Below are 13,035 nucleotides of genomic sequence, written 5' to 3' on the forward strand. Positions count from 1 at the left end.
TCTACTTAAAAGTTGACTCTGTACGGAGGCAGCAGCGCACCTAGAATTGACCTCTGGGGGGGGTTTTGGTTGGTTACCGAAATTTTTTTTATGATGTTACCTCCATTTTGAGTCCTTAAAATGTATGAGTAAAAGTGTCGGAATAGGGTCCTGGGGGGGTTTTGGGGGTTTTAACCCCCAAAACCCCCCCCACGGTGCGCCACTGTACGGAGGTAGATGCTGCCACTTGTCAGGGGAGAAATTTTTTATTTAAAACATGCCCAGGAATGGATAGACTAATTCTAATACGCAAAAATCAATGCATTTTTTCGGGAAAAAGGACCCCGACACTTTTCTTATGTAAATGTGGTTTCAGTTAAATTGGCTGAAACTTTGCAGAGAGGTAGCTTTGGTTTTGCTGATCAAAAGTTATCATTGCGCCAATACTCAGAAAGCAATTGTGTCTGAGTTAAAGGGATTCAAAGTATTGGTTTTTATTCCTTTTGAATAATACATATTCGTAACATATACATTTTTTTTAGTAAATACATGCAACTTACTTCAGGGAGTAATTCTGCATAAAAAATAATGACAGTTTGAAATTTTTCTTATAAATCGAAGATTTTTTTACCGAAACTCTTACTTTACTACCAAATCACCATTTTACAATACAAATTTGACTATCCCCTTCTTCAAGATGGGCTTCTTTTCCTAGAGCGGCTTCTTCGTCTGCTTCGGCTGCGTTTTCCTCTACCTCTGCGACCTCTTCCTCGCTCTCTCCTTCTTCCTCGTCCCCTTCTTCTTCCGCTACAGGCAATAGTCGTTGCTTTTCCACGATTTCTTATTAAACTTCCCAAAGTGTATCTATTATTTTTCTTTTGTATAGCTCCTATGGCTGCTGCTGAACGATTTCCGAAGTGGAAATTGAAACGTCAATAAACGTACTTTAACCTTTAATTGTGGCTTATTCCCATTTAAATAGTCATTAAATCGAAGATTTATTTATTGCCCTTAAACTGGTTGAGATATGCAAATGAAATTTGGTGGATTTTAAGAGCTGGTTTTGTGCATTTTTTAACATACAACTAGGAATTTTACATTCATCATTGGCGCGTATATTGGTAATTGTCTTAATTTTTTTAAAGAAAAAAATATTACTACACTGAGGTTTTTCAAATTAAAAATTATTTTTAAATTCTTCATTTAATTTCTTTTTAATATTTCTTCTTTTTTTTTTATATGATACACCGTTTTTATGCAAAAAAACTTCATAACGCGTACTTTTAATTTAAATAATTTAACATAATTTTTTAAATTTCAATTCTAGTCATAATACGCTAATCTGTGTTTGCTATTTTTGCATCCTACACACGTAAAATTTACAAAAATGTACAACGCATACAATTTCTACCATGTAGTAATAGAATTTATTGGTAAATATATTATGTTTCAACAAACAAACACTTTTGTACTTATTCGAAATGCTTTGTTTATTTTCTTCCAATTTCTTTGAAGTTTTGTGTTAGCTTAAGAAGTTATTAAGATAAGTATTATTGTGTTATATTAATAAGTTATTATTGTTATATTAATAAGTTATTACACAATAATAAGTTATTATTGTGTTATTAGGAGGGTAAGTAAATAAATGATTTGAAGTAAAATAAATATTTTATATAAAATTTAGTTCATCAGGAGCTTTGTCAATTTTGTATTATATGTGTTTAGTAATACAGAATAGTGTCTGCTTACTGTGCAGTTGAAGGAACATTATCTAGTGTTGCATTTAATTAACATAAAACGATTGGTAAACGATTAATAAATACAATTAAATTAAAAAAAACGGAAGGGCGCCTATGCTAGTTTTGCAGGCGAGCACCTTTTGCCATAGAATCGGGTCTGAATACAATAATATTAAACCAGAACAATAACAGAAAGTACTACTAATATAATTTTAAATAGGGGCACAGCTACAGAAAAATGTTCAAAATTACCTCCCTGTAACATGTTACAAATTTCAACTCTTAGCCTCGTTGGTTGTTGTATTCGTGTAAATATTTCCGTTATTTTCTTATTGACTTATGAAAATGTTGTTTCTTTACGCTGATAAAAAGTTATCAGTTCCCCAAGACTCAGAAATCCACTGTTTCTGAATTATAGAGCATCAGAATATCGGTTTTTAGTCAATTTTTCACTATTTTTCAATATCTAGGTAGGTATCTACATTTCCACATTTTCAAATTCATTATTTTGAAAAATGGACTAAAAACACATTTTGCCAATGAGAATTTATGATCAGCATGACCGGAGCTACCTGTCCACAAAGTTTCAGCCAATTTAGCTGACACACTTTTACATAAGTAAATAAGGAAACACCAGGAATATTTGCAGGAATACGACAATCAACGAACCTAAAGTTGCAACTTGTGTCACATTACAGGGAAGTAATGTTGAACATTTTTTGTAGCTGTGTCCCTATTTAAAATTATATTAGTAGTACTTTCTGTTATTGTTCCGGTTTAATGTTTTTGTATTAGATACGTAGGCGGTCTAATAAGTACTTAGCCTCACCGCCCGATGGCGCTACTATCTCTATCGCCTAATACATTCTCATAGAGGGCTAATGTCAAAATTTCAGCTGAATCGGACTCGTAGTTTTGTTTCTACCGCGTGTGAAAGCGGGTGTATCCGCGAATTTTAGAAAAATGAAAAGAGAAATATCTGTCGGTAATTCGATTCTTGTTTTTGCAAGCGAAATCGCGTAGAGAAATCAAAGAAGCGCTTGGATTCTGTGTACGGTGACTCTTGTCCTTCGATGGCAATCCTCAGAAATTGATTTAACGAGTTTCATCCTGGTCGCACGTCAGTTTTTCATGAGCCACGCATAGGTACCCCGAAATCGGCTACTACAGAGAATAACGTGACAAAATCCACGAGCTCATATTGGCAGACCGCCAACTGAAGGTACGCGAGATATCCGAGACAGTAGGCATTTCAAAAAACTGAGTAAGCCATATCTTGCGTGAAATTTGGGGCATGAAAGCTGTCGTCGCGATGATTGCCGCGTTTGCTCACTCAGGACAACAAGCTTAACCGTGAGACCTCTTCAGAGCAGTGTTTGACGCTATTTAAGCGTGATCCGAAGGAGTTTCTACATCGTTTCGTAACCATTGACAAAACATGAATTCATTGGTACATACCAGAGACCAAGAAATAGTCGAAACAGTAAAACCCAGCGAACATGCTTCGAAGGAGGCGAGGACTGTCCTGTCGACCAGAAACCATTTTCTGGGATTCATAAGTGGTGATCTACGTCAACTACCTGGAGAATGGCAAAACGGTCACAAGTCTCTACTACACCGCATTATTGGGCCGATTCGACGCCGAATTCCAGATAAGACGACCCTATTTAGCGAAGAAAAAAGGATCATGAAAACGGACCGTCTCATGCCTCCGTCGTCGCCATGGCTACGAACTGTTGCTCCATCCACCAAGTTCTTTAGATTTGACCCCGTTGTGACTTCTTTTTGTTTCTAAACTTAAAGGACAGAAAAAGGCACTCGTTGGGTAGAAACATTTTAAGTCGAAACAGGAGGTTACCGCCGTCACGGAAGCCTACTGTGAAGACCTCGAGAAAGCGTATTTTTTAGACGGTTTAAAGAAGTTGGAGCATCGCTGGGTCAAGTGCATTGAGCTAAAAGTAAACTATGTTGAGAAATAAATCGCCACTTTTTCAATATGTTCATGTTTCTTTTGTAGGCTAAGTACTTATCGGACCGCCCTAGTAGTTCTTGAGACTGTATTAATGGAATGGAAAGAACGCGATAAGACGTTTTATTTTTTTTTTTTTGCATAAAAACGGAGCCTCATATAAAAAAAAGATTTTTTGTCACAATTTAAACAAAGAATCAAAAATGATTATTAATTGGAAAAATCTCTTAAAGAAAAAAAGTGGCGTACCATTTTTTTCTTTAAAAAAATCGAGGTCATTACCCGTGCGCGCGCCAATGATGAATATAAAATTCCTAATTGTATGTAAAAAATCTGCAATAACCAACTCTTAAAACTTATCGAATTTGATTTGCATGTCTTATACCAGTTTTAGGGAATAAATAAATCGTTAGTCTGTAAGAAAAATTTCAACACCTCATACCTCAGAAAAAAAAAGCATATGCGGGTATACTTTTATATAGCAAACTGTCATTATTTTTCATTAAGAATCACTCCCAGATGATAGTTGCTCATATTTATTAAAACTCTGTATATTTTACGATAACTTTTGATCAGCATGACCAAAATTGCCTCTCTGCAAAGTTTCAACCTATTTAACTGAAACCACTTTTACATAAGAAAAGTGCCTTGGTCCTTTATGGAATCTTTCTTGAAGTTCTTGAAAAAACCTTTATCTTTGTGTTTTTATAGTCCAGCAACAGCCCTAACAAGAAAGCTAAGCGAGAGAGAGAGAGAGAGAGAGAGAGAGAGAAAGAGAGAGAGCTCGAAAAAGTACTATATATATAAAAAAGCAAATAAGAATTATAGAGATCTCCGTAATAACTTCCATAGGTAAAGTGTGTGGCATAGTTTTAAGAGATAAGATTCAAAATCAGTTTGAAGAATAGGAGGAGCAGAGCGGAGCATACACGAGCCAACAATATCTGGTTTTTATAGACCTAAGGAAGGTGTAACCTAACAAAGTACCAATAAGACATTTATGGTACATTCATTCACAATATATCAATGCTGTAAAAAATTTCTATAAAGGCAACATGAGTTGCATCAAGACAGGACAAGGATGTTCAGAATACTTTCAAGTTGACGGAGGTCTGAAGCAAGAATGCCGTCTATCTCCCACACTCTAAGATTTATCTTAATTCAGACCTGATACATTTTTACAAGAAATGTTACAAAATGGTAGTTCAAATTGGGAAGCAATTTATTACTACTCTACTATTACTACTAGCTGAAGGAATTGACGATATTATATATTTGTAATTATTAGCTATATTATATATAGCTGTTGATGATGATGATGATGATAGTAACTTACGGCTTCGAAGTTGTGACAATGTAATAGAAAACAGTTTTTGGAGAAGATTTCTGGATATCTATACATTACACGACCATATAATAATAGACAGAATCAAAGAACTAATAAATGTAGAGACATCGCTTGATATAGATACCATAGAGATAAAACTTCTATCTTGGTACGGCCATATGAGACGAATGGCGAATGATAGATTACCAATAAAAAATTAAAATTAGATCCCCAAGAGACGAAGAGAAAAAGAAATACCAAGGAAATGGTATAATGAAATTAGCGTAGCTGTGAGTAGAAGGTATATAGAAGAAGACTCATGGTAAAACAAGAAAGAATGACGTTTAAACGATCGAAAAAGCTGCTTTAAGTGGCTCAACGAGGAAGAAGTTTGAATATTTGTTAAAGTAATGATTGAACTCAAAAGAAAGTCGACAACAGGCGCGAAAATTCATTTAAAGTCACCAAAATAGGAGTAGGGTACATAACAGATCTTTCAGGTCACAGTGTTAAAAGTTCTACAAAGCCAAACGAATCCTATATTTACAATCTATAAAGAGAAAGATACATTGTCTATCACTGACTTTTAACTAGGTAAACGGTGTTACCCAAGTATTGAACAGATTCCCTAAAAGGCGATATTAGAAATGATCTAGATTTCGGTACTGCTTATTTTGTCAGATAACTTAATCATACAAATATATAATAACTATTAGCTTGACTATATATCAATATCATCCAAAACTCGAAGTCCTAGTTTAGTTTTGTAACCCTATTCCTTCCTTTGGGAAACAAAATAAGATTAGAAGTATTCCATGCCTCGTCTGGTTTGATCTTGGAGGAGAAATTGGTCGGATTGATGGCGACCTTCATGGGTTTTATTTCAGACGGATAAAACGATGATATAGTTGGTACGATCTTGTTGGATTGTTGCGGCGTGAACGATTTTTGTTTTTCCATTTCTTTATGCTTTCGTCTATAATAAAATACTTCTCCTGCCAAGGTGATCATCGCTAGGGCGAGGCCGAACAATGTTGCTATGAATACTCCACCTAAAGGTAAAAAAAGTAACATTGTAATTTCTTTAGAAAATTACTTTAAATTTTAATTATTTTTAATCAAACGTAACAATTACTAAATGCTACATTGTTAAACGTTTAAAATTTATGAGTACATATACACAGTTTAACTACTGGAACTTATAATCTAAAAGCTGTAGTCCGGCATATCCCGCTGACCTTTTTTTGTTTAAGTTTTGCCTGAAATGTTTATATTCTAATTTGCTATTTCTTCTTCTTCTTCTTCGTCTAGCCATTCACGTCCACATCTGAACATAAGCCTCTTCAAGTCTTCCTTTCCATTGTTTTTTATTGTACGCTACTTGTAGCCAATTTTTCCCGGCAGTCCTTTTCAGATCATCTGTCCATCTCATAGGAGGTCTGCCTCTGGGTCTTTTGTGTTGGTATGGTCTCTAGGTTAAAATTGATCTGTGCCATTTGTTTAGATCGCTCCTAGCTACATGTCCAGCGTATTCCCATTTCAACTTTAATGATTTTTGCACCACATCGGTGACTTTGGTTTTCTGTCTTATCCATGTGTTTGTTTTCTTGTCCTTAAGTGATATACCTAGCATTGCTCTTTTCATCGCGTGTTGAGTGACTCTAAGTATATTCATATTCTTTTTTGTGATTGTGTATGTTTGTGCCGCATAAGTTAATATCGGAATAATGCATGCATCAAAAACTTTAGATCTAAGATGTAATTGAATTTGTTGATTTCTGAGTATATAGTTCAGTTTACCGAATGTTGCCCAAGCTAACTTTCTTCTTCTTTTTATTTCTTCAGTTTGAATTTCCCTATTTAATATTTTAAACTTTAAAAGTAGTTAGTATTTAAAATTTGCTATTTATTACCAATAATATAAAAGTATGTACCTAAACTCTCTAGAGTAATTCCTTCGTTATCATCAGTACTTGGACAGTCCCCTTTCGCTGAATGATTCCAGTACTTTTCTTGCAATGATTCAAAGTAGCGTCTTTTTTGAAGGAGTAAAATTCTAAAAAGATTATTTACTTAGTGTATGACAAAAAAGAAAATGACTGAAAATAATAGAAATAACCTCAAAATAACAAGTCATCCACAATTATTTTCATCAAAGCTATTCGAGCAAAAAATTACGTATATCTTTTTTTAATCTGAATTTTTATCATTGGTTTAAATTAATTTTGCCAAAAACATCAGCCACAACCTTTAACACAGAATTTTAATCAAAAATTAAAAAAATGAACAAAATTATAAGTAACAATAATAAATACAATCAAATGTTCACCACTAACATCTCCATATAACGAAACTCTTCTTCTCATTGAGTTTATAATATTGTTTAGGACCCACGGAGTATTCTTTAATACTACAATATGATTCTTTACAAAAGATCTTATTTTAAAAATGGAATTTTTTAAATGTTACCATAGACAGAAATCGTAGGGAGCCAAAGCACAAGATTGAGGAGGGAATATTATCGTCGTATTTAAACTTACGACCTTATTGTCGAAAAAGTCCAAAATCAAATTCAAATTTTGCACCGTTGGATGAATTCGAGTCCTGTCTTACTAAAAAAATCCTTAGTATTGTTCAGAAGCTATTTTCTTGTGGCATTTTATAATTTACTAATGTTTGTATTTGAGCACGATTCCGAAATGGAAATTGAAACGTCAATAAACTTACTTTAACCTTTAATTGTGGCTTATTCCCATTTAAATAGTAATATCCTTATATCAATTCATCATCCATCAATTGATTTATAAATGGAGTTAAAATTTCTTGACAATATCTTTCAGCATTTTGAATCTCCTCGAAAAATATGGGTCCCACATTACGTCACTTGCTTATAGCAGCCCAAAATAATCGGGTTATCTGCACGCGACATCCTCATTCTGAGAATTGTGTACCTAGAAAGATGAAACCAACATTCGTCAGTAAAAAAGGTTTTGCATAATACATCATTATTATTGAGATTGTTCAGAAACCATCGTCGTTTAGGGTGATTTCATGGAAGGTTTGTAAACGATACGGATGAAAATGTAAGTCTTGCTTAAGAATACACTGGTAAGGTCCATATGAAAGATCTACCTGTTGATATAAATGTCGAATTGATGTACATATGTGGTTGACCTACAATGACCGTTCTGTCCCGTTCGATGTTTTCTTCGAGTTACGATGTTCTGCAAAATAGTTATAATGAACCGCAACATTGAGAAGTTCTTAAATAAAATCTTCAAAAGCAACTCGACTGGAGTAAACCCATTCTCCGCCAATTCTTTGGCCATTTCTAAAATACATTTCGAGCATAGATTGCTTTTGCTCATCCGTGAAAACCATTTTTAATAATAATTTTGTTTACCAAAACTTAAAAAGTTAACGTAAACTGAGAAGTATATCTGAACATAGACAAAGTTGACGTAAACTGAACTGAACAAGTATATCTGAATTAATGATAGATATGCGCTGTATAGCTATCTCTGTCCTTCGAAGCCCACTATGATGACAATAATTTTGAATCAATGGATATATTCCAAGCAACTTCAGGTGTTGCTTAAAGAAAATCACTCCATGCTGGATGTTCTCGGAGAAAGTATTCAGACGTAATGTGTTGTATGGTTTGTCCGTTATGTTTGTCTGTTACAATAATTGTGAGTCTGAATCTTAACCCAATTTGTGAGGAGGTCAGCACATCTACCCCATTCGGTATATTACTATTTAAATCAAATTATGATAGCAGTTGACTAGCATCTAGAACTATGTTTTGTCTCCATCTATTTTTTCAATAACAATAATCTGCTAGTATAAACATTTTGGGAAGTCGAAAACATATCTAAACCTGTTAGTTTTATACCAACACGATCAATAATTATTTTTGTCTTTTCATTTCGACACTTATTCTCATGCATTCTCTAAAATTCGTACTAACTTCGACGCCAGTCTATATATGACGTTCGAGGTGTGTCGCTAATCGACACTTTTTACACTGGTCCTAAAAGAGCATCTCGTTTTTATGACTTAATTTTCGATACTTTCGTTGTCCTTTCACTTGCGACATAAAGCATACGTATCGACAAATTAACGTAAACAAAGAATTTTGGAACTATAAAAAAGTTCTCTGGAGATTTGATTTTTCTAAACTTCTTCAAGAATCCTTTTCACGTATCGTTACTTACGACACTTCTTCTTCGTCTTATTTTGGTTTAAAAACTCTACAAAAGTTTGCCAATTCGACAAAATCACGCTTTCCTACTGCCTCACAAACGCTAAGTGACATTTTCTATATTGACAACGGTGTGTTATGAAGTGATTCTCTTTTATCTACTTGCTCTCTTCAGTTAGAGCTCATTTAACTTTTAAAGCTCGATGGTTTTCCGCTAGGTACATGTACCAGCAACCATGCCATTCTATTTCAAGCCTTTGGCTAAGTTATTTTGACATGTTTTTCGTTTGACAAAGAGGAACCTTCCATTAGTAACGTAAAAGTAGTAGTAGTAGTAGTAGTAGTAGTAGTAGTAGTAGTAGTAGTTAGTAAAATGTGATTCTACGACTGACGTCTTTTCTTATTCTTCTCTCATCCCTTTGATAAACCTTGCACAAAGCGGGCTACTCGTTCGGAAATCAGTCGTATTTTTTTCTCTTTGACATAGTCTTTCTAGTTGTGTAGGTCAAAAAATTCATTACTGATCGACGCTATTTTTCTTCACTGACGGCATTGTAAGCGTTTTTAATCTGAGGACAGTTTCAGATGGCATCCAACAATGTCCGGTGGTCAAAATATACCACGGCTTATTTGCCAATCCGTATTTTATTTTTACCTCGTTCTTCATTATTATATCTATCTTTTTGTGCCCATCCTTTACACTTATACTTTCAGCTGCCCTTAAAAATATTTATTTTTAGAGGGGAAAAATGTTTGGGAAAGTATTTAGTATATATTAACATATTTTGATTTTAATGCCGTTTATTATTTCATTAACGATATCTTTTAATTATTTCATTATATGCTTAATTTATCTTCTTTAAATTTCGATGGTAAAACTGGCCAGCGTATATTGTTTGTCCTGATAATGGCACTCGCCTTAATCACCACACGTGTTCGAGAAATCATTTATTTTATTCCCGAATACTTGAAATTGCTTGCAGCGTTAAAATCTACTTTATTACCATCTTCCGTCCGAAAATATCCCTCGGCTATGTACGTAATATCCTGTGCAATCGATTCTACGACCAAATATCCTGTGCAATCAAGGAAAATCCTGGCCACTTCTTAATAATAGGTGGTGATTTCAACGCCAAAATAGGCACTAAGGAAGACCCCTCTGAAATAATATTGGGAAATTTTGGAAGCGAAGGCAGAAATGATAGAGGCAAACAACTACTGACTTTCCTTTTGGAAAACAATCTCTATCAAATGAACAGCTTCTTTAAAAAGAAAAAACACAGAAGATGGACATGGGACAGTCCTGATGGAAAAACAAGGAACGAAATCGACTATTTCTTAACAAACAAAAAAGAATTATTTAAAGACGTAAATGTGCTAAACCAGTTCAGTACAAGCAGTGATCATAGGTTAGTAAGAGCTAAAATAACGATATCAACCGAAAAAGAAAGACTCAAAATGATAAACAAGAAACAACCAAAGAAATGGACAAAACCAACTAACATTCAGGAGTTCGAAAAATATATTTTTAATTCATTGAAAGATACAACAACAGCAGATATCAATATATTGAACAAACAAATAGTCAACACAATGCAACAGGCTCAAACTAAATATTGTCCGACAAGCAAAAAAGATGAAAAACTGAGTCAACCCACGAAAACCCTTATAGAACTAAGGCGACAAATGAAAGGAGATAACACTACAAGCAAAGAAGCGATAAATCAAATAAATAAGACGATCACAAAGGCAATAAGAAAAGACATAAGAAACTACAATGTAGAAAAAACAAAACAGGCAATAGAGAAAAATAAGAACATGAAAGTTTTGAAGAGGAGCGTACAAAAGGGGAAAATAGAAATTAACAAACTGAGAAACAGCACTGGAGAAGAAACAACGAACAGAGATGAAATATTAAGAATAGTCGAAGAGTTCTACACAGAGTTATATAGATCAAGAAAAAAAGATAACAATACGGAACCTCCAATTACACTAAAAACTGGGGTATTAAACCAAGGGTCAGATTTAATGCCCGATATAACAAAATCAGAAATCAAAGAAGCCCTGAAGAAAATGAAAAATAATCGAACCCCGGGTGAAGATGGAATAGTATCAGAAGCACTAAAAATTGGAGGGGATGTATTACTTGAAACAACTTTTCAATATCTGCCTTCACAGCGCCAATATTCCAACAGACTGGAACAACGCTACTATGATTCTATTACACAAAGCAGGAGACAAAGCAAATTTAGAGAATTACAGACCGATTAGCCTCCTCAGCCATATATATAAGTTGTTTACGCGAATACTAGTTAAGAGAATGGAAAGAAAATTAGAGACTTATCAACCAAGGGAACAGGCAGGATTCCGAAAAAGTTACGGAACAAATGACCATCTACAAAGTATAAAAACCCTAATAGAGAAAGCAGTGGAATACAATAAACCTCTAGTTCTAATATTTATCGATTTTCACAAAGCCTTTGACACAGTTGAGCTAAGCAAAATATTACAGGCGCTTAAAGAATGCAGGCTAGATTATAGATATACTAAATTATTATACAAAATATACCTGCAGGCAACAACCACTGTCAGATTACATACTAACAGTAATCGCATAAAAATAGAACGGGGGGTTAGACAAGGAGACCCAATGTCACCTAAACTTTTTAATACGGTGCTAGAACATGCTTTTAAGAATTTGGATTGGATGACAAAGGGAATAAAAATAGATGGAGAATATCTAAACAACTTACGTTTCGCCGATGATATACTTATAATAGCTGAAGATCTAGGTATGGCAAGAGAGATGGTACAGGAACTCGTTGTGGCTACAGAAAGTGTAGGTTTAAATATAAATATCTCGAGAACAAAAATCATGACCAATTTGGTACCCAACCAGAACATCAGTATTGGTGGAAAAGAAATAGAACTCGTAGATAGACATAAATACCTGGAACATGAAATTATGATTGGCAGGGATAACCAGACTCATGAACTGAAGAGAAGAATCGGCCTTGGGTGGGCAGCATTTGGAAAACTGAGAGAAACTTTTAAAAGTGAGCTGCCCACATGCCTAAAGAGAAAGGTATTTGATCAGTGCGCCCTCCCAGTCTTGACGTACGGAGCAGAAACACTTACCTTAACAAAAGCAGCAGCTACCAAACTGAGAGTCACGCAGAGAAGAATGGAGCGGTCCATGTTAGGAATAACTCTGCGAGACAGAATAACCAACGAAGACATCAGGAGAAGAACCGGAGTGACTGACATCATCGAGAAGATAGCCAGACTAAAATGGAGATGGGCAGGACACATAGCCAGAATGACAGATGGGCGATGGACAAAGAGGTTATTGGAATGGAGGCCAAGGGAAGACAAGAGAAGCGTCGGTCGACCACCTACAAGATGGACTGACGATTTAAGAAGACTCGATAAAAACTGGATGAGAGCGGCGCAAGATAGACGGGGTTGGAAACATGAGGAAGAGGCCTATGTTCAGCAGTGGACTCTTGAGGCTGGATGATGATGTACGTAATAGGGTTGCTTCATCCCTAAGTTTAGAAACAGGCAGTGGCCAACGAGATCCATCAGCGGGCAAGCACGAGTTAGCGCCGAAGATGTCAATCTCCCTGGTGATGCTGTCGTATCTTTTTTTCCGATGTCGCCGAGAGTCGAGACACTAATTTTCTACCCTGCCAATCAACACATTCCAACAAAAGATAAGTGAATATTTTTTCAAGAATTGATAACATTGAATGAGTTATGCCAGATATTTCTCTTATTTACATATATCTATTATATCAATTATTTTATTATCTTA

At 34.9% G+C, this 13,035-nt stretch overlaps 1 protein-coding gene across 1 annotated transcript in view; it reads right to left on the reverse strand.

Annotated features, from left to right (window-relative positions):
* Window positions 1-208: 208 nt before the first annotated feature.
* The window catches only part of Ir8a (Ionotropic receptor 8a), a 72,062-nt gene continuing 59,235 nt past the window's right edge, over window positions 209-13,035 (reverse strand). The window contains exons 10-11 of the mRNA XM_072537169.1: window positions 6,949-7,070; window positions 209-6,066 (exon numbers count right to left, since the gene is read on the reverse strand). Coding sequence (XP_072393270.1) covers window positions 5,768-6,066; window positions 6,949-7,070 — 421 coding nt within the window. The 3' untranslated portion in view covers window positions 209-5,767. The remainder of the gene's footprint in view (window positions 6,067-6,948; window positions 7,071-13,035) is intronic.

Source organism: Diabrotica undecimpunctata, chromosome 7 (assembly GCF_040954645.1).
Source record: "Diabrotica undecimpunctata isolate CICGRU chromosome 7, icDiaUnde3, whole genome shotgun sequence".
Taxonomy (NCBI): Eukaryota; Metazoa; Arthropoda; class Insecta; order Coleoptera; family Chrysomelidae; genus Diabrotica; species Diabrotica undecimpunctata.